Source organism: Nipponia nippon, unplaced genomic scaffold (genome assembly GCF_047370975.1).
Source record: "Nipponia nippon isolate SJK-2023a ecotype South Korea unplaced genomic scaffold, ASM4737097v1 scaffold_7, whole genome shotgun sequence".
In the NCBI taxonomy this organism is placed as follows: Eukaryota; Metazoa; Chordata; class Aves; order Pelecaniformes; family Threskiornithidae; genus Nipponia; species Nipponia nippon.
In genome coordinates, this window is record NW_028262391.1 from 50,098,632 (window position 1) to 50,120,786 (window position 22,155).

The following is a 22,155-nucleotide window of genomic DNA, read 5'->3' on the forward strand; positions in this document are numbered from 1 at the left end:
CTTCCACCTTGGCACGCATCATCCAAAGCACAAAGAATTGCAGGTTGAGCATCATCCTTGAGGCTGGTCCAAGAGGATGGTCAAATGAGAGTGCTCCAGAATCGCAAAGCCTCGCTGAAATTTCTATCACTGAGCATCAGTTAAACTAAATCTGTCAGACTTCATAGCATAGTTATGCTTTGGAGCAGATTGAGAGATAGCTGACTTCTCAAGATACTTTCTAGTTTTCTCTATGATTCTAAAGACAGAATAATAGAAAACAGAGCTAGAAAAACCTTGATATGGCATAATTGTGCTTAGCAGTTCCAATTTCCCATTTAACAGAAACAGTTTTCAAGTAGACTTGTGTTGCGTAGCACATAGCATTTCCCATCTTAAAGAAAATTTCCAATAATTGTATATTTATGCTATGCTGTGAGTGTGTGTTCACCCATCACCTTGGAGTCGGAGATACTGTTCGCAGTACCCTGAGGTGAAGCATACATCATCTGTGTCCTTGCAGTGAGGGCATGTGCCCCCTGAGAGCTGAAATTCCCTGTTTATCTCCAAATAAAAATTTTTCTACTCAGACCCAGTTAATACATGCTAACCTTAGTGTAAACAGTTTTTCATAGATAAATTCCCTCAGGAAAACTTTCTGCTTGATTTTTGTCGAGTTACTTAGCTGTAATCATGCAGAATTCTCTGGGTTTCTAGCCGTGTGCCTCCTGCAGAGGTGTTCTGCCTGCTAATGATAGGCACTCAAGCTGTTCATTTTGTTTAGGCAAGGGCACTTGAAGGACAGCTCTCTACTTTTACCATTCCTTCCTATCTTGTACAAGAAAAACTGCAGAACTTTTGCGAAGTGTCACAGTCCCTTTGCTTAGTAAACCTTCCTTGGAAAATACACGGGCGTTGCTATCAAGAATGAGCCACTTGTTTCTGTGGTTTTTAAGAGGTTGCTATAGGGAGAGATTTCCATCCTTTTCTGACACAAGCTGTAAAACAGTACGAAAAAGACTAACTGATACCAAAAATCAAAGCTTTCTGTCCTCAGAATTAAGATGCGTTACACAAACACCAGGCAGATCTTTAAGAGTGAATTTGGAGTATGCAGTGAAAATAACTGTTCGCTTAGTTCTAGGCAAAGTTGTCTCCTTCAAATTATCTGCTCCTTTGTATAGGAATCAGGCTTATTTAGCAGGGGTTTTGAGACAGCCCTGTTGCAGACATAGAAAAGGTTGTTACAGTCTTTGCTGTGCCACTATGAACCATTGCGCTACACTTCTGCCTTCGCCAAGGCAGGCACCAGCCTTGTAAATCCCAGTTCCAGTCCAAGTCCCTCTGCTACCTGAAATGGCAGCTGCCCAGGGTAACTGGCTCTGAATCATATCCACACGTTCATTTGAAGGGGCAAAGACTTGCATCTATGCCAGCTGGTTTTTGAGACATGGATACACATGCTCTATGCTGCCCTTACCTCCCTGTGCCTTTCAAGCAATCGTCTCCAATATCCCTTCTTTCTTGGAGGAATTTGGGGAGGAGGTGAACAGTTGCCCCCCTGTGCCTTCTGCGCAGAGCGCAAGTACATGTTATAGCCTTCTGCCAGACAAGTACTTAGTCTGAGATGCTTGGGAATGCATATTCCAATAGTGGACTATATTTATACACAATATGTCTTGAACACGAAAAGGTAATGAATCACTTTACTGGCTGTATGCATGCAATTAATAAAGCATTAATAATACAGGGGATGGTAGCCCCTGTGTTAACGTTGCCTGCCGGCTAAATTCCTATAAATAAGCTTCTCCTCAAACTTCACTCATTTCCTTGCCAATGCTCAGAATACAAAATCATTTATCCTGCAACAGTGATTCTGTCTCCCTGTTTATCTGGTGTGTTGTTTCCTTTAGTAGTGAATGAATGGAACTCAGGGCTGTGTAAGAGGCTTCAAAACCTGCGGTGTGCTTCAGTGATCCGAGCCCCCTAATATCTTCTCGTTGCAGGGTTGTACACGGTGAAACAAAGTCAGCGCAAAGAATAGAGGAAAGTTTGCAGAAACTGGAGGTGCAGGTAATGCAAAGAGGAAAATGAGCAAAAAGCCTCTGGCACCTTCAGACTCGGCTGTCTGGATCCTTAGATATCTGTAGCATGGTACGTGGCGACTGCTCGCTCCCCCTGCCCGGAGAGCCAGGCTGTTTGTCTGTGTAACAGTCCACTTTGAAGAGATTTAGTTGATGGCTGATAATTTTAGCATTCATGGCAGGAGTGACTGCGCCTATATACTCCCTGTACAGCTCTATGTTCACCTGGTACTGATGTTCAATAATCATTCTTTCCAGGTATAAAACATGGGGTTCCAGAGGGGAAAATCTGCAGGAAAGGCCAGTGAGGTGAGTACATTTGGGTATTAAACATGGCTGACAGAGATTTCAAATTCTAATCATGACTTTTCCTGAAGTATTTGTTCTGCCCTATCAGCTAATACAGCAATGGTGCATGCATTAACATCCTGAAATTGAAATAGAGATCAAGGGTATAGGGTATAAATTGGTTTTAGAGCATAACATTAAACAATCAAACCATGCTGGAGCAGCCGCTGTGACAAAATGACTTACATTTTTGGTGCTGCTTTTTAAATGTGATTATGCATTTTAATTGTTTAACTGCAGTCTGTGGAGTAGTTTCAAAGATGTTTTAAAATAACTTACGGCACGAAAAGCCTCCTGATTTTTAAATACGCCTCAGGTTCAATAAATTTGTTTTTCATTTTGGGTGATGTGTGAAACAGTGATTCTGTTCAATGCTTTTGGGGGGGTGGAGCAGGATTTCCTGAAACACTCGGGATCAACGAGGCCACAAATGCGTAAAGACGGTAGAAATTTCCATTCTGTTTGTTGTATCACCAGAAGAACACAGAGCTCCTATAAATTTCACCGTGTTTGGAGGAACAGAACACTTCTGCTAGTCTGAGCTCTAGAAGGAACAGCACTGGGACATAAAGGGCCGCCAAATAAAGATTAAAAGGTGACTGGTTTGTCTTGCTCCACTCCTTCAGCCATTCAACTCGTCGTTATCTCCATGGAGCAGAACCCTATCCCCAGTTCCAGGTGGCCCAACCGAATGCAGAACCAGTTACAAACCTCAGTGACCGTGCTTCAGCAGTGTCCATATCCCCTCCCATGAACACAAGGCAGGAGCAGGTTAATCTGGAAACACATCTCACCAGCTCAATAATGCAGGAAACCTGAGATTTAAATCTGCACTTTATTTGTTTTTGCTCCTCACTATTCAGAGAGCAGAAAATCATAATTTAGAGTGCCAATTGTCAGTATTTATAACAAAATCCTTGCTTAAAACACTGGAAAGATGATAAAAAAAAAAAAGACAGATGGTGTCATCCTGCTAAATATTGTTTACTGTTGCCTGTTGTTTTAGAAGTGCTCAAAATGGAATTTAAACAAGAGCTTTATTGTGCAAGCGACAGACCGTTCCTTCAAGGGCTTCAATTTACTACATTTCTTGCTAATGAGTGGCACTAATAATCTAACTCATCAATCACCTTGAAACACAAAACGTGTCTTCAGTGGGGATGGAGGGGGGGAAGGCCTTGATCATCTCTGGGATCTTTGTGAAGCCATTAAAACTTCATGGTCATACTCACTTCCATCATTGCTCAGTAGCAAAGTCTTAAACTGCTGTCTTGAGTTTTATTTAAAAGTGGTTCTGACCTGAAAGAAAAACAATGTTAATATGAAGGCCTTGTATAAAAATAAAATTAAGAGCATTTAAAACCAGATTATCAAAGGTACCCCAATCATCTCCTCCACTGCCACCTGCAACACTCAAAGAATTGAAGAGCTCTTGCTTATGGATTCTGTACTGGTTCTGAGTATATTTTTTATTAAAATGTTCAGTTAAAAGGTGAGAATCGGGGCTGCTCATGAAGAAGAGCACAATTCTGTACCTTCTCATACGACAGGGTAACACTAATAATTTGGAAAAAGGACTTGCAAAGAATTTCCAGAGTAGTGAATCCTGTTCAAAGATCTATGGTTAACTGTCTTTCAAGAGGCACCCAGTTCTCAGTTGCATGGTACACTTGTCAAATTTATTAAAATGACACATCTATTTGTAACCCTCTGATAGGAACCTGATTAAATTTTTTGCCTGGCTTGTTGGAGATCCCAATGGTGTCCCTTCTAATAAATGTCAATTCCATTTGGCATTAACATTTGTGGTCCCATTAATTTTTTAAGAAGATTTGGTCTGATTTATAATATGTTTTGCGTGTCCATAGCAGGAGGGCTGGCTTCACGGAAAAAAGTGTAAGGTTTTGGGTTGGGTTTTCCCCCTTTATATTACGTTAACATTCATAAACAATCACTCTTTCAGTTGTTGGAACTAGGTATTTTTTTAAAAGATAACAACATGACTTGTGTTTCTCAGTGTGAATTTAGGCAAGCAAGCGCTCAGGTTGTTTTACCTTTGGTGACCAGGTATTTGCATTAAAAATTTACTGCTTTGTAGAGCCAGAAAGAAATTCACATACTTTTCTGGTGATGAGCCTTGAAGGGTCTTCTTTCTGGTATTTCACGAGTGAACAAAATCCTTGCAGAATCAATCTGTTTGCAAATATCAATGCCATTTGCACTTTTGGGCCTTAGATATTTAACTATTGCCGCGCTCTTTGATTTTTTCTTATTGCCTTCTAGCTCTAAAGAATACTTTTTAGCGTGAACATGTGTTGAGGAGAGGCTTTGGCTGAGGTTCAGCCTCTTACAATCTAACTGAATTGGGCACCTGTTGTATGATACAAAACTTCTCCTGTTTTATAGCAGTCGGCAAACGGAATGAATTGCCGTTCTGCTGTTGAGCGGCCTCTTGGGAAGCTAACGAACGCTCCTTCGTTATTGCCACTGGGATGCGTCACATGTCAGAGCTCGGACCACGGCGGTCACTTCACCACGCACAGTCTTCACGCATGGGGTCTTAAATGCCTAGAAACCAGCAGCTAGCCTCATGGCTTAAAGTTTGTCTCTTTTTCCTCTGTGTCATCAGTTGCTTTAATTTTCCCAAATTACACAATGTCTGTCCTGGGTCTCCTTGGCCTCCTGACTCTTCAAAGTGCATGTAAAAATAAATGAACAAACAAAAACGTCCTGGAAACCTCCCTGTGTTGCTCCTAGGGAACTGATGTTTCTATGCCAGTGGACAGAGAACAGCTGAATTCAGTGATGTCCTCCAGTGTGGTGGTGCAGGTTAAAATGCAAAAGGCTTCCCTAATATGCTCTAAAGAGACAGGGATCTGGTCTTCAAAACCAAGCACATCTGCAACAGAAATAAGTGCAATATTTATTAGAGCCGTGTGGGAATGCGAAACTTTTATCCGTTGGGAAATTCATATTCTTAGAGAAGGAGGAATCGGACTGAGGAGGAATGTTTTAAGTAGAAACTGAGGTGCCCTGCAAGTGAATTACTTTGAGCCCGAGCAACTGGAAATGTCAGCTGGCAGAACACCGGAGAGGTCTTTGTCAGTAATCCCCCTCGCCGGAGCTGACGATGTTCCTGCGTGCCGTGAGATGGCACTTGGACAAACATTTCTCCGCTTGACACCTGCATATAACGGAACGCTATGCTGCACCAAAATTTGGGATGCCTTTTGCCGAAGACAAGCAGACTATGCAGCATGTGGGTTTTTTTCTGATCTAAACTCTTAAGGGAGCAAATCCTTATTTTGCAAGTACACCTGCCTGCCTACCTGTTTTGGGAGACAGGCAAGTGCTACATAGTCTGTCTCAAGTGTTTTTTGCAGGTCGCTTACGCAGGATTTAAATCTAAGGCCTGGCTCAGCCACTGATCTGCTGTGAAGCCTTAAGTGATTTGTCTCATCTCTTCTGCCTCCACTTTTCAGGTAGCTCCCTGCCTGTTGTCTCCATTTTGCCCTTAAAAGGATAGATTCTTTTGCTGTATTTCCCATATCTGTACGGGGGGCTTGCACGAAAGGGTGACGGGCCTTCCATCCCGACGTGTGGTACTAACACCTCTGAATCTGAGACTTGAGAAACACTTAACTCCATCGCTTCTCCAGTTGCTATTTTGAACAGGACTTAATCTCTTGAGCCAGGAGTGTATACTCTGCAGCTTTGTGAACTGAAGAAATTTTAACGTAAATGTCTAACTACAAGAGCTTCGTAAATAAAAATGTCAGGTCTGTAGCAAAATTACATAAAAGAACACTTTTCTATTGATACATGTGCATTTTTCAGAGAGACAATACCTGTTTAACCATTCTTATCTCGGAGTGCTCATAAGATGTAAAGCCTCTATTCCCATGCTTTATTTTCCTAATGATCTAATTTAATTAACTCTACATCGGAGTCAGAAAAAAAGTCTCAGCGAGCATCAGGTCTTTTCAAAACACGGTAAGGCTTAAAGCTCAGGAAGGGATTAGTGTATCCTATTCATTTTCTTAATTGTAAACAAAGCCTCAGCATCTTGTGTAATAACCACATTTCAAAGCAGCATGTGGCTCATTAAAGTCCTAACATCTGAACTTGTACATTAAAGGTAACCAAATAATTAATCTGAGCAGTGCTCCTTCTATTAGTGAGAGCGTGCCCACTAGAAGGCAGTATCTGCTAGAGACTTATAATCTCGAGGAAAAGAAAAAGCTTCATTAAATAATTCCGCGTGAATACCTCCAGAAAAACAACAGATAGACGTAATTTTAGAGAGAGGATGGACAGCGTCTCTGGCCTGGGTTACAGGGGTTTCACAGCAAAACCATACAGAATCAAAATTCTTTTCTTTTTGAAGGCACAGTGTCAAATGTATTTACAATATGAAGTAATGATTTTCATGAGCTTTCAAGTTTGGAGGAGGAACGCGTGAGCGACTTCAGCATTCCCCCAGGCTGTGGAAGACAGGCGGGTTAGGTCTCATACTGATTTCCATAGTAATCTCAGGCAAACCGATTCCCCGTGCCTCATTCATTAAGGAAGGGAACCAACGGTACTTCATTGGGAGTGGTGAGATAATAAGCATAGAGGAGGCCAGATAACATGAATTTGCACAGATGTTCCCCGTCTCCACTGCCAACAAAGATTGTAAGAATTGCAAGATGGAGTCCAAGCAATTTCTCATGAGCTCCATCCCAAGGCAGGCAGCAATGCAGGCAGCAATGCAGGCAACGGGACGTGCAGGCACCTGGCAGAGCTGGGCTCAGCTCAGGGGAAGGAGGCTTCGAAACGATGGCGAAGCAGACGGCGAGTGCTGTAGTTCAGTGTGTCTCTCTGGCCTGCAACCAGCTTCGTTTAGTGTGCGGACCAGGCGGTGCTGGGGGAAGAGCTATCTGTGCGCAGGCTTATTTACCGTACGTTGTCATTAGGGCAGCGATGAAATGAAAAATCCTCTTAAGGAAACTATAATTCTGGATCACTTATCCAGTGGGCCTAAGCGTTTCCAAACATGGATTTATTATAACGCTGTTCTGCTGTACTGAGAGAGTATCGTTTCTGCTATGAAGATAGGAATTAAGACACCGGATGAGATGAGACAGGAGTTTCAAATTTATTTCTGTTGCCCAGCGTAAAAGACATAGGCCACACAGCTCCTGCAATCTTCAGCCTGCAGGACCCATAGACTCTACGTGTTCTGTGTGATTCCGTACCTCGTGCTCACTTCCAAAAAGTAGCTTTGCTATCCCCTTACTTGGTGCTCGAGCTAGGACGGGACAGGACGAAGGAAGCGGCAAGTCAAGAGAGCGCATTCCCCATCCGTCTCACCTCCTCCCCGATGGCACCGATTGCACGGAAACCCTTTCCCCTCTGGCAGCCCCCGGCGCTCGCCCGCAGAGCTGGGCACCCCATCCTGCTGCCGCTGCTCTGCCTACGAGTTAGAGCAGGTCTGCTCCCAGCTGCACCCGCGCTGAACTGCGAGCTGGAAAAGGCGGCATCCGCCCCGCCTGCTCGTACAAGGAGATCAGAGCAGGGTGCATTTCATCTGTGACTTGGTGTGGAGATAAACCGTAGGAGGTAAATACGTCGATGATAAAACCCAAGCGTACGTTACCATGATGACAGGTAGCAGAAAATTTCTCTTGAAGTAGGAAGTGCTTATATAGACTTTGGCATAGAGATAACTAACTGAAAAACGCAAGCGGCAGTCCCTCAGCAGAACGCAGCGCTACATAGTTTGATTTAAATGAATATATGGAACAGCTTGCTTCATATTCTGACATGGGAAACAGTCCCTATTCAGGAGCTTGGTCCTCAGACTTTTTTTTTTTCTTTGCAAGTGAGGCAGCGCAGTGGAAAGGACAAATACTTGTCAGGTAAGATGGGAACCAGCATATTGAGGAAAAAACCAAGGACACTATTATTTTGTAAAGTGTTATCAAATCCGTATAAAGTAACACTTAAGAACAGTCATCTTCTGCCTTGCTTTGTGTATTAAACTATCTGTACTTCAGGAAACTGTGGCCAAAAGGGATTCTACTTTGGCTTGCACGTGCTGTTTACGTGTAGCTCTGTCGCGGGTTCTGGGTAAGAATAAAACGCGTTTCTCACAAATATGCAGTATTTAAAGAGCTACAAGTAATCCCTTCCTGTCTCAAAGGCTTGTTTTGAATTGAATTGTTACTTTTTGACATCAGATAAGCGTTGACTTTATGAGGGAAAACTGTCCCTACTGAAAAGTGTTTAGGATCTTTCCAATGACTTGAAGAATCCAGCTTCTTTGTAAAGCTGAAGTAATTTTCCAGTCAGTTATTCTGACACAATAAACTTCAGGAAAGCAGGCCTGCTGCTGCTGGATATAGCCTAGAGCAAGCAAATTCAAGAATGACCAGTTCTCCCACAGGAAGAAGGTGGCCAGATGAGAATTTATAGTTGTATAAACATCATACAAAATGATCCTCCACTTGCATATACTTTCCCATGAACTTGGTCTATATTGTCATTACCTAGTGAAATCCAGATTTCACAGGGCATGAATCGTGCTCACCCGTTTATCATCCAGAACACACCTATATTCTAGACTCTATTCTGCCAGCAGCAGCTGTGCTGAAGTCTTTCTATAACTTATAACTAAATACAGTCTCACATATAATGATATACTTATGCTAGATTTTGCTTTAATATATATGACCTGAGTATTTGTTACCACATAATCATTTATTAGATTTTTTAAATGACATTACAAAGAGCCTAAGGCTGGTATTACAAGGTATATTGATACATTTCCTATGTTCACAAAATTCCCCTATTATTATGAGCTTTTATTACAATTTCCCCTCGGTTTTGAAAAATGACCTGTCATATTGCCTTCATAATACACAGGTGCTAACCTGGTGGCGTTCAAAGAGCAGTCTTAAGTGCGGTCACATATAACTGCTGACTGCCACTTGTGCTTTTTTAAATTTATATTTCAAGCTGGAGGAGCATTGCAATGATTGTCAGTAATAGCCGACATCGGTCATTTTTCTTCACAAGTGACATAGTACAGACTCTTCTAAATACACTTCTCATCGCCAAAATACTCTAATGTAATCCATTAAACTCCAGGCCCGTAAACGAGGATATGATTATAAAAGCAAACACCTTTCTAAACCAGATATTTTGAAGAGTTCCGGCTAGTTGTTATTCAAAGAGAAGCAAGGCTTTATAATTCTAACTGGGTTCTCTCCTTTTTTGTTACTCAATATGTCATTGCTTTGTTAGCAAACTGTTTTGTATGACGAGCCAGTGACTTAAACTGAAAGACCACATACAGACGCTCCCGCAATCCCATCCCTATTCTGCCCAGTATCATGGTTTTAATCAGAATTATTGTTCAAAGGTGATGCTAAATGACAGTCACTTTCAAAGTAGAGCTTTACAGTGTTAAAAAGCTTACATCCCATAGTGCGATTTTTCATAGTTTATAGTTCCTTGTCTGTCTAAATAGAACAGATTTGAATGGCAGTGGTTGCTCAACTGTCTACAGCTGTCTCTAATGGTACATCTCTCTGTCTGGTTTGTGTTCTAGGAGCGCACAGGTAAGGTAATACCGGGAGCAGGAGACATGACTTCCACCTTCAGGGTCTTATGTTTCCAAAATCACCGTATTACATTTATGAGAAAACAACACATAGTCCTCAACTAGTTGAGTGACTGATGCTTAGAGCTAAGATTAATGCTAAGATTCAATCTTCTGCTTCACTCCACAAAGTTACGCAGGACAAGTTAAGGTTTCCATTGGATGGGAGTCACTAGATGTTTAGCTATCAAAAATGAAATGTCTAGAAAAAGTATAGGAAAGAGAAAAAAGTGACTTCACAAAAAAATTCACCCAGTAGTTGAGATCCGTAAGACCTGTGTTTTAATAACACAACTAATTGATCCTCATAACAAGAATTCAAAAAGTGAAATTACAGTACACAAATCAAAATGTAAACTAACCTATCCCTAACTATACAATATACATTAGGAATGCAAGCTCTGTAACAATATAAAAATGCTTTTACACACAGTAGTTGCAAAAAGCTGTTCTGTAATTCCAAGGATTTGTACAAAAAAAAAAAAAAGTCGTCTTCCAGGATTCATCTTAAGTTATTGGCAACCTGTTGGGGAAAAATAATTAAAAAAAAATATATTACTGAGAAGAATTAAGAGAATCATGCTCATCAGAAATTGTCATTTGTGGGGTTCAGGCACTGGGGACAATGAAGCCCATAATAATTTGTATTTCTGTTAAAGTATCACAAAGAATAGGTACCTTAACAGGCAAGACGTATACCTGTTTCAAACACACCTGCCTATTATACGGGCTGCATAGTACTCTAGACGTCACCTCAGAATTTGAAGCCTAAGGGAGGCTGAGACATGTCCTACTTAGCCACCTTAAACAAAAAAAGTTAATTAACATGATACGTCTAGTAGTTTATTTACCAGGTGCCTTCCATGGATTACAAAAATCAAATTCTATACAAACTGAAGTGAAATCTTACTGCTTATATATTATAATTAAGCACCACACACACACCGTTGTTTATGCTGTAACAGTTTTGGCACCCTTGCATTGCCCTCGTCTGCTCAGATGCCTTTAGCAGTGGCTGTAAACGCTGCGTGTGGTGCTACCTGATCACCTGAATTTATTTACGTTTTTGCTCTAGATTTTGAACTACTGCTTGCCAAGTGGATGAAACATCTACTCTCCAATGCTTTTGTGTAACACAGGGGCAGGTTATCAATTAAGAAATTATGTAAGACAAGTATATAACATCATCACATTTATCTTGCAATAAGAAATTTCTTTTTCCAGGGAGCGTTGCCCTAGAATACGCCTTGCCTCCTGTCTGAACGTTGTCTCACGCTGTCCGAGTCAGGACCCGCTGCTTCGCAGCAGTACGTGCAAGTCACGTACTCCCAGCAAGCTCCTGACGTACGCAGGAGGGACCTAGAGCTGACCGGCAGTAACTCACTCGCTAGCCCCCCCTGCGCAGCGGCAAGCCTACAGTCTTTAGGAGCTCAGCGGGTGCTGAAGCCTACAGGATGCAGCGGAAGACGGAAGAGCAGCACCACGCTCACGCTAGCTTTCTAGCTGTGGAAATCGGAGCGAATGTTGGTAACGTGCATGAGATTATGGTCCTTTTCAGAAGGCTCCAATATGATGAAGGAGGGGAAGCGAACAGCTCGCGTTGCTACTGGTATTTTTTCCCCACCTCTTCTCCTTCCCATGCGGCAAAGACAGTCATTCCAGTCCTTACTAAGAGTACCAGAGTGACTGTGTAACAGAGGACGAGTACAGCTATTGCACTTCCTCAAAACTAACTAAACATGAAGAAAGTAACTCTCCTCCCAGCACTGGTGAGGAAAACATTCTTGGGGAAGAGGCTACTAGGAGCCTGCTGAGAGCTTCTTAAAACTTCTTGTATTATAATGTACAGAGCTGCTCTGCACGAATTTCAGACTCCCTTACAAATCAAAGGAAAAAGTCCATCTACTTTAGAGTCAGTAATTTCAAGAGACCTGAGGATTTGTTTCAAGGCTAGCAAGCAATTGTCTCACTTTAACTCTTGTTAGTAGCAGGGGTCTTGTTCTCGCCTTCCAATTCTTCCACTCCTGCTTGCGTCATGAGGTCTGCTATGTTCTTCTCCAGGTCATCTATGCGACAGCTCATGTCATCAAGTTCAAAGGAGTTAAGGAATACGATTGCAATCCAGTAGTGGTTGGGGTTTTTTGTTTGTTTTTTATTACAGCTTCGCTCAAACTCTTATGGTCACTTTAAATTTATCTTACAAATCCCACTGGCAAATATATTTTAAAATACTTGTGCATTTGTAGCGTATAGCACCTATCTGACTTTAAAAAAGGATATTTCTTCCAATTATTTGGTCAGACATGGTTTGAAATTTGTCCTGCATTTGCTGAAGCAATGTCTGCACCTAATAGAAAGGAAAAAAAGAAGTCGGCTTTCACTAAAGAGATTGCTACAGTATTTAATCTCGTGTAATAAGGCAAGTACAATGTCTTCTTTCATTGTTGAGCTCAACTGTGCACAAACTCTGCAATATAATTCCATATTTAAGTATCATATTGTTACATATATATGAACGTACACGCAGGAGAACTGAGGCCCACAGTAAACAATTTTAACACCTGGAAAATGCCTGCGTTGCACAACCAGGACTAAACCCACAACAGCTGCTTCCAGCATCTTATGCCAATCACACGATGACACATGCTTGATGGCAGAGTAGCAGCCTTTCCCTCCACACTTCCAAACCCTCGCTCTTAACCATACCCCTCCCAGACACAGAGAACTGCTCCTTGCGCAAGGAGCCCCAGCTGCCAGCGCGGCCGGGCCAGCCCGGCACCGGCACTAGCGGAGCACTTCAGGTAAGCGAGTGGCCTTGGTGCTGCGACAGCGAACATGAGTGCAGCTGCGCCCCCGGGGGACGCGGCAGAAACAACGCCGCAGTGGAGGCAGTTTGTCCTAACACCCGGGAAAAAAGGCCCAGGCAGCAGCACAAGCCCAGCAGCCCCTCCGACAGCGTGCGGCAGCGCCGGGCCGGGCCCCAGGAGGTAACGCCAGGGCTGGCGAACGGGGCGAGGCCGGCGGCCTCTACCCTCTCCCGCGGGGGCCTCTCCTGAGGGAGGCCGCGGCCCGCCCGCCCCGCGCTCGGCGGCCGCCCCGGGGCGGCGCGCCCCGCTCCCCCCGAGGCGGTGGACCCGGCCCCGGCGGCCTCACCACGGCGGTGAGGTCCTGCACCGTCTTCGGGTCGGTCTCGGCCATGGTCGGCTCGGCGGGCGCCCGAGTCCCGGCTCCGGTCTCCAGTCTCCACAGCAGCGGCGCTTCCGGGCCGCGCCCGGCGACTTCCGCCTCCGCCACCTCTCGCGAGAGGCGGCGGGGCGCGGGGCATGCTGGGAAGTGTAGTCCGCGCCGCCCCGCGGCCTGCGGGGCGAGGGGAGGGCCGGGGAGCGCCGGGCGGTGGCCGGGAACACCCGCCGAAAGCCCCGTCTCCAGGCCGCCCTTGCCAGGCTGCCCACGGCACTGGGGGCCGCGGACTCCGGCCTCTTCCCCTTCACGGCCGTCCTCGGCCCCCCGGCAGCAGGGTGTGAAAAGTACGGGGCTTGTGCGCCTCCCCCATAGATGCTGCCTCGGCGGAGGAGGCGAGAGCCCTGGCAGAGCCCTGGCAGAGCTGCGTGGGAAGGGCAGGCATTAAAACATCTTAAAACATCTTTTTTTTTTTCCCCCCAGAGCATTAAGCTTACATGTAATCATACACTTCGAATAAAAGCTTTCCTCACAGTGAGCTTTAATAGTTTCACTTATGCTCTTAAAAAATAACTTTGCAAGCTGGGGAAGATCACAAATGTTTTCTTCTCGCCTGAGAAACGGTGCTGCCTGAGGAGGCCGTCTCCCTTTTTATCGTTTAACTTAAAAGGGAACGGGCAGTTCAGGCCGGCCGGCAAACGCGTGCAGGTGATCCGGCTTCGGAAGGGGCTCGCCGCAGGAAGGGCGGCATTAGGGATTAGTGCCGGCAGTCGGGAGCGTTGTGTAAGTGGATTGATGATTAGAGGGAATACATTATTGTGGCATATTGTCTGCATGAAAGAAAGTACAAGTAACACACTTGCATGCATTAGATTAAATTCATGTCTGCTACGGATTAGTGACATGGTCTTTAAGATCCTGTAAAGCTTCGTAGGCTGGATTTTCGCGGTGGGGATGGACGCGGGATAAGCATTTTCTAAGTGTAAGGTTGTAGGCTTTTTAGGCCCAAACTACTCATTTGTAGTTTTCGTTTGTGAGGTGAGTTGTAGTAAAGATAAGGGCTGGCGACCGGAAGATCACGTGCTGTACGGAAAGAGTTAAGGGTCGACCCTCCCTTGTCTCCACCCCTTATAACATGACACACCTACTGCTGGGGGTATAAAGCCCGGGTCGGCTGGAGATCTAGGGGGATAACCTTGATGTGTAGTGTTTGCTACACAGTGGTGACCCCGACGTGATCAGGCAACAGCGATGGAGCTCGCGGAACTCATAAAGGTACTAAAGTCGGTAACGACAACGGTGCTCAAGCGGGGGTTTGCGGCAAGGCGGCGCCGACCTGCTGCACGTGGTGTGCTGATGGGGCAGGAATCTCCTGGGAACGAAAAGCCAACAAGTTTAGTTTCGGAGGGGACACAGGCTGGCTGGGAAGGAGTGGCCTGTGGGACACAGACGGAACCGTTGTTACTGGGGGCTGAGCCAACGGAGGAAGGGGAGGTGCAGGGAGACTATGGCGCAGCGGGAACAAAGGAGTCGGGAAAGGTGTTCCCGATACAAGTGGGGAGTTTAGAGCGGCCGCCCACGGAACCTTCGGCACCTCCTGCACCGGTGGATCTACCACTTCCTCAATACCCCTGGGGCGAGTTGCAACAATGTGTGGAAAGGGAGCTGACTGATAGGTTGCTGGATTGGGTCCCGGGGGCTGATGTGGGATCCCAGCAGTATCGTGAACTACGTGAAGGAAGATGGCGGGAAGGAGAAAAAGAAGGCAAAACACCTGAGGACGCCCCATTGTATCCCAGTGATCGACGAGTGCTGGACACACAGAGAGCGGAGCGCAGGACATCGAGGGGGTGGTAGGGCTCCCCCGGCACTGTCAGTGATACCTGAGCCACCAGAGGGAACCCCTATCCCTAGGGCAATGGGAAATCAAACTGGTATTCCCTCACAGTGGAGGGAGCCTGTACACGATTACCCCATGAGCTCTGATAGCAGTGAGGGCGAAGGGGGTGACGAGGATCCTCGATTGTTGCTCATCCGCCCCCGCTTCCGAGACGGACTAACGAGGTTTCAAGGGAACTCGAGGCATTGATCAGCCGATTGAGAGGGGTGGTGGCAAATGCGGAAAGTCTTATGCCAGGGGGAATGCCGAAAGAGAGGGCAAACGGGACAGATTGGCAGATGATTGCAAAAAATTGTGTCTTGGAAGGAGTGCGATTCCAGGCCCCTCCGATTCAAGCATTTCCTATCCGAGCAGCCCCAGGTGGAGGATATGAGTGGCAACCGTTAGATGCAAAGTTGGTGAAAGAATTGGTCACAACGGTGAAAAGTCATGGATTAAATTCCCCAGAGACCCAAGTCCTATTAGACTGTGTTTTTGCAACGCCGCTTGCACCTTTTGATATCATTCAGTTGATGCGGGCCGTATTGACCCCCTCGATGATGGTATTGTTTAGGGAGGAGTGGAGGAATCGGTGCACCCAAGTTGTTATTGAGGCGCAACAGGCCAACCATCCCATGGCAGGAGTGACTTTAGAGCAGCTGATGGGTGAAGGGCAGTTCGCAACTCCTCAGGCACAGGCTCAGCGAATGCGGGGCGCGATTTTGCTGCATCTTCGAAAGCTGCCCAGGAAGCAATACGCATCATCGCAGCCCTTGATAAAAGGGAGCCTCCATGGGTCCAAATACGGCAATCGTTAAGTGAGCCCTTCACAAAGTTTTTAGACCGGCTGCAAGCGGCGCTCCAGGTTGCTCGACTTCCTGAGCAGGCTAAGGAGGCAATATTGCTTGACTGTGCACGTACGCAAGCAAACCCACAAACTGCAGTGTTGCTAAGACAGTTACCCATAGGGACCACGCTTTCACAGATGATTCGTTATGTGCTGGAACAGGAACAGGCGCAAAGTATGCAACCGGTAGTGGCCGCAGTCCATGCGGCCTGCCGCGGCGCACGACTTATGTGCCATAGGTGTGGGGGGCAAGGACACATGGCGCGACAATGCCCTTCAAAAATAAACACCCCCGGAACAGGGGAAGGAAAGAGAGACCTACGATGCTGGCGCTGTGGGCGACTAGGCCACAGAGCTCGACAGTGCAAATCGGGGAGTCAGCAAAGGAGACCGGGCTGGGGAAACGAGAAGAGGGGATGGCTGAGGGCCGTGCCATCCCCACCTGCCCCAGTGATCAGCTCAGCAGGCCCGACGACAGCAGCGCAATGTATGGCACAGGGAGTCTCTCCTTCCCCGGGACCAGCACAGTCGCCTGCGGTCCCAATGATGCAATATCCAACTCAGCTGCCTTGGGGAGATGGGAGCGCGCAATAGAGGAGGCTGGGGATAGAGCCTCGCCGTATGTGGCACTCACCCTAAACATGACCACACGACCAGAAGTAGATATTATAGTTACCCCATGGCTCCCAGCGTTGGGGGAACACCACGCCTCGTGTTAAGAGCCCTTTTAGATACAGGAGCGGATGTTACAGTAATCCCATCACATCTATGGCCAGATGATTGGCCACTCAAACCGAGAGGTTCGCTGCAAGGCGTGGGAGGCATGCAGACCTCGCATCAAAGCAGGAACCCAATGCAAATTATGTTGAAGGATCCGGAATCCGGACAAGCTAGGAGTAGCATGGTGTAACCCTGTCATTGCTGAGTTACCCATTGTCATCTTGGGACGATGTTGCTTGCAGAAGATGAATATAGTGCTGCGTACAAATTTATCATAATGGCCACTGCCTGTGTCCGCCCATTAAAACTCACCTGGTTGACAGATAAACCAGTGTGGGTAGAGCAGTGGCCATTGACAGAGGAAAAGAGGGCGGCTGTTCGACAATTGGTACAACGAGAACTTGACGCAGGACACATCGAACCCTCTACAAGTCCCTGGAACACCCCCATTTTCGTGATAAAGAAAAAATCGGGAGCGTGGCGACTGCTACATGATCTACGCGCAGTTAATGCATGTATACAAGACATGGGTCCGCTACAAGCGGGCCGCCTTCTCCGGCCATGATTCCACCTGACTATCAAATAGTGGTTATAGATATTAGAGATTGCTTTTTTAGTGTTCCCTTGCATGAAGAAGATAGAGTACGCTTTGCCTTTACTGTTCCTGAGCCTAACAATCAACACCCGTGCGCCAGATATCAATGGAAGGTGTTACCCCAGGGCATGAAAAACTCACCAGTCTTGTGTCAAATTGCTGTAGCTGCTGCGATACGCCCTATTCGAGAAAATTTCCCTACGGTCATCATTTTCCATTACATGGATGACGTGTTACTGGCGTCCAACCAAGAGGAGTTACTGGAAAAGGCACGCGTGCAGCTGATAGTCAGTTTGGAGCGACATGGGTTACACATTGAGCCTCGGAAAACACAGGTAGGGCGTGCAGTAAAGTATTTAGGTACTCAACTGAGGCCACGAAGCGTGACAGCACAATCATTTGAAATTCGGACTACAGTGACAACACTCCATGAGGCACAAAAATTAATTGGACAACTATTGTGGCTTAGAAACTTTATTCCAATATCTGAGGCAGAAATGACTACCTTATATCAACTCCTGAAAGGAGGAGATTCCCCCCTAGCTCCAAGGACTCTTTCAAGAAACCATCAGGAGATTCTTAGGACAATTATGGAGCGGGCCCAGCATTGGGGTCTCGCTCGATTTACACCTGAACAACCGGTCACTGCCCTGATTTACATGACCGATACCGCTGGCCATGGTTTACTAATTCAAAATAATGGTGAAAAAGGCTGGCCTTTTGCTTGGTTGTATCAAGGCAAACCAAAGACGGCTTTAATTTCTTGGCCAACATTATTATCCCAGCTTATTCTCCGCTGTCGGAGGCAAACTCAACACTTAACAGGGAAGGACCCGGAGGTCATCGCATTGCCCTGTTCTTTGGCACAGTGGGAGTTGGTACTTCCACAAGTGGGGCTCCTGCAAGCGGCGATAGCTGAATTTACGGGTCGTATTGAAGGTCTAAGACCACACCCCTGTGGGGAGATAATCCAGGTACTCCATTTTTTGCCAGCTAGTGCCATAGTTGAACAACCCACCGGAGGCCGCACCGGTTTTACCGACGCGTCATCGATTACTGGGAAAGCTGTCGTTACATGGCAGGAGGATGGTCAGTGGACCCACATTAGTTATCAAGATCAAGGGCAATCCGTGCAGTATCTTGAGGCCAAGGCGGTATGGATGGCTCTCACTCAATGGCCCGAAGAGGCCTTGGATCTAATCACAGACTCTTGCTATGTATATAAGTTACTGAAGAAGTGCCGATGGGCACTTGGGGCAACGTCAGAGATTGCCGGAATGTTGCTCACCGCACTGCAAATGAGAACCGCTCCTGTCTGTCCTATCCATGTTAATAGTCATAGTTCCATACCGAGTTTTCTTTCTGCTGGGAATGAAATAGCGGACAGCTTAGCAAAGAGCGTACTGGCGGTTGAAGAAACTTCTAACCTAAGGCGAGCTTTCCGCCTGCATGAGCTCCTCCACTGTGGAGCTCGCGGTTTAGCTAGGCTCGCTGGCATTACGTTTGCAAGATGCTCGCTCTGTGATTGCTGCTTGTCCTGTGTGTTCCAAAGGTCCCCTCTGGGAGGCAGGGGTAAACCCTCGAGGGTTGCAGCCCAACCAAATATGGCAGTCTGATGTTACGATTTATGAACCCTTTAATCCACGTAAGTATCTGCATGTCACAGTTGATACCTGCAGTGGAGTTATTTTAGCGACTATGCATGCTAAACAAAATGCTCTCTCAGTTATTTTACATTGGCAGGACTGTATGGCGCAACTTGGCATCCCACAAAAAATTAAAACAGATAATGGAGCGGCATATGTCAGCAAGAAGACAAAGGACTTTTGCGCGCGCTGGGATATTCAGTTGAGTCATGGCATTCCCTATAACAGTACGGGCCAAAGCATTGTGTAGAACGCGCGCACCGCACATTAAAAGAGTTACTCGACCGACTTAGGGAGGGGAAAAAGATAAGCCCAGGAACAGGGGTTCCCCCTCCCCTTGACCCTCCCTTATTTCGGGCACAGCGTCTGTTGACGACGGCACTAATTACCTTAAATCATACCATTCGAGGGAACACCTATAAAACCCAGACTGCAACCCAGGCACATTTCCGGCTCGATGAGAACGAAGGGCCTTACCCTTTGGTTCAAGTACGGGACCTGCAAACCCGTGAATGGGGGGCCCTTATTCCCTCCGTTGCTTGGGACGTGGGTATGCGTGTGTGCAAACCGAGAAAGGGACGCTAGAATGGGTACCCAGTCGAAATATTCGACCGTATAGACATTAATCAATCTATTGAGTCTTATCTTGACAGGTTACCATTTCCCTATGCATCCTGATGGTGTGGGGGAGTAATGAGGGAGCCGCGACGAACTACTGGCTGGACTGGGCAAAATCTATGAACGTAACGGATGCGTGTCTGTATAAGTCTTACCATATATCGATTATTTTACATGCAGCTTCCCCAGCAAGATCCAGAACTACTGGAGCTAAGGGAGGGGGAAATGTAGTAAAGATAAGGGCTGGCGACCGGAAGATCACGTGCTGTACGGAAAGAGTTAAGGGTCGACCCTCCCTTGTCTCCACCCCTTATAACATGACACACCTACTGCTGGGGGTATAAAGCCCGGGTCGGCTGGAGATCTAGGGGGATAACCTTGATGTGTAGTGTTTGCTACAGTGAGTCGGTGTTTACATGGCTTGGTTATTGTGTACTGAGAAGATGGAAACTGAAGTTAACAAAAACACTGAATATGAATTTGTAAATGCCGTGCATTTCCCATGAGCAGCAGCTGATTCTCAAATGTCTCATTCCACCTGGAAGCCAGTACAACGTGCCGACGCGCGCTGCCTTGTCCCCTAGCTGGTAACACATGAGATGCAGGGCGTTTGCATTATTAATGTGCCTTTTGGAGCACTGCAGTAGTAATAAAAAAACTATATAGCCCCAGTTTGGGGAAATTTTGTTGTCTGTTTAAAAGTAAATACGGATTCTAGTTCTGAAAAATGCAAATAAATTAACTCCTGTTTATTTCTTTGATGTGTTTACGAAAGGTGGTTGTTTTTATAACTGCTATTTTGAATTGCATAACCTATTGTTTCGAAAAGGTGCTCATATCTGGTCTCTTGGTGCACATCAAAGCGCAGATCTCTCGGCTCCCCCGAACGCTGGTGCGAGCCACGTGGCGGGCAGCGGTGCTTGCAGGGTCGGGCTGTGGCTGCTGCCTGCCCGCTCCAGACCCCGAAGGAGGTGGCACAGCAGTGTCTGTCCGGGGACCGTGTCTTCCCCAGCACGCGTTTGAAGATAAAACTGTACAGGGAGATGACGCGGTGCTCCCTGGCATGGACTCTCTCCCGTTTGTTGCTCCGTCAGGCAATTGTGGCTTTCTGCAGTGAGTCCAGCAGATGCCAACACAGTGGGGAGAGACGCGCACAGAGCCAGAGAGGTCTGACATGTATGCTTGTGTCTTCTTGCTCCGAGCTGAGGGTGATCTTTATTCTATTACATGTTCTTCTGGTAAAACTAAATTGCTGTGTCCCATTATCTTTGTAGTATTTGCTGTTCTTAGGTAGTGCAGAAAAGGGGGGAGCTCTCAGGAAGCTGCTTGACATCTCAAGCTGCTGGAGGCCATTTCTGTCTCTTGTAGCCTCCTGACTGGGGTGTCAAGGCTACAGCCTGTAGCCAGATGCCTACCAGGAGAAGACATATGGTCCAAGGCCCACTCCCTACATCAGTCCTCCAGGAGTTTCAGCAGGTGACAGTGCACATGCCTTTATTGGTTCTCCATCATTTAACAGGAAAAAATATGGATTGGCCTGATTCTCCAGCTTTTTTCTTGTAGATAGTTTTGTTGCAGCTTGACCTTGAGAATGAGACGTTACAGATTTGATCTCAGCACTTTGTGACTGTATGTGGTGGGTTGACCCTGGCTGGACGCCAGATGCCCTCCAAAGCCGCTCTATCGCTCCTCCTTCCTCAGCTGGACAGGGGAGAGAAAATATAACGAAAGGCTCGTGGGTCGAGATACGGGCAGGGAGAGATCATTCGCCAATTACCATCACAGGCAAAACAGACTCAACTTGGGGAAATCAGTTTAATTTATTACCAATCAAATCAGAGTAGGATGATGAGAAAATAAAACCAAATCTTAAAAACACCTTCCCCCCACCCCTCCCTTCTTCCTGGGCTTAACTTTATTCACGAATTCTCTACCTCCTCCCTGCCAGTGGCACGGGGGGACCGGGAATGGGGGCTGCGGTCAGTTCATCACACCTTGTCTCTGCTGCTCCTTCCTCCTCAGGGGGCGGACTCCTCACACTCTCCCCTGCTCCAGTGTGGGGTCCCTGCCACAGGAGACAGTCTTCCATGGACTTCTTCATTGTGAATCCTTCCCACAGGCTGCAGTTCTTCATGAACTGCTCCAGCGTGTGTCCCTTCCACGGCATGCAGTCCTTCAGGAACAGACTGCTCCAGTGTGGGTCCCCCATGGGATCACAGGTCCTGCCAGGAGCCTGCTCCAGCATGGGCTTCCCAGGGGGTTGCAGCCTCCTTTGGGCATCCCCCTGCTCTGGCGTGGGGTCCCCCACAAGCTGCAGGTGGAGATCTGCTCCCCCGTTAACCTCCATGGGCTGCAGGGGCACAGCCTGCCTCGCCATGGTCTTCCCCACGGGCTGCAGGGGAATCTCTGCTCTGGCGCCTGGAGCACCTCCTCCTCCTTCTTCACTGGCCTTGGTGTCTGCAGAGCTGTTCCTCTCACATATTCTCACTCCTCTCTTTGGCTGCAGTTGGGCAGGACTTTTTTTTTCCCCTTAAATATGTTATCCCAGAGGTGCTACCACCAACGCTGATGGGCTCGGCCATGGCCAGCGGCAGGTCCGTCTTGGAGCCGG

General features: G+C 46.7%; 1 protein-coding gene across 1 annotated transcript; it reads right to left on the minus strand.

The window, feature by feature from the left end:
* Positions 1-10,318: 10,318 nt before the first annotated feature.
* HSBP1 (heat shock factor binding protein 1) lies at positions 10,319-13,367 on the minus strand. The gene is made up of 4 exons (XM_087740644.1): positions 13,213-13,367; positions 12,340-12,406; positions 12,030-12,149; positions 10,319-10,582 (listed from the first exon to the last, which is right to left on the minus strand). The coding sequence occupies exons 1-3, from the start codon at positions 13,255-13,257 to the stop codon at positions 12,031-12,033; spliced, it is 231 nt and encodes a 76-aa protein (XP_087596770.1). The 5' UTR covers positions 13,258-13,367; the 3' UTR covers positions 10,319-10,582; position 12,030.
* Between the last annotated feature and the right edge of the window lie 8,788 nt (positions 13,368-22,155).

Excerpts from the sequence above, each read along its gene's own strand:
- HSBP1 (XM_087740644.1), bottom strand. The coding sequence starts at position 13,257 with ATGGCCGAGACCGACCCGAAGACGGTGCAGGACCTCACCGCCGTG. Across the intron at positions 12,407-13,212 it reads TGCAGGACCTCACCGCCGTG|GTGCAGACATTGCTTCAGCA; the intron begins GTGAGGCCGCCG and ends CCTTTCTATTAG. Across the intron at positions 12,150-12,339 it reads TGACCAAATAATTGGAAGAA|TTGATGACATGAGCTGTCGC; the intron begins ATATCCTTTTTT and ends ACTCCTTTGAAC.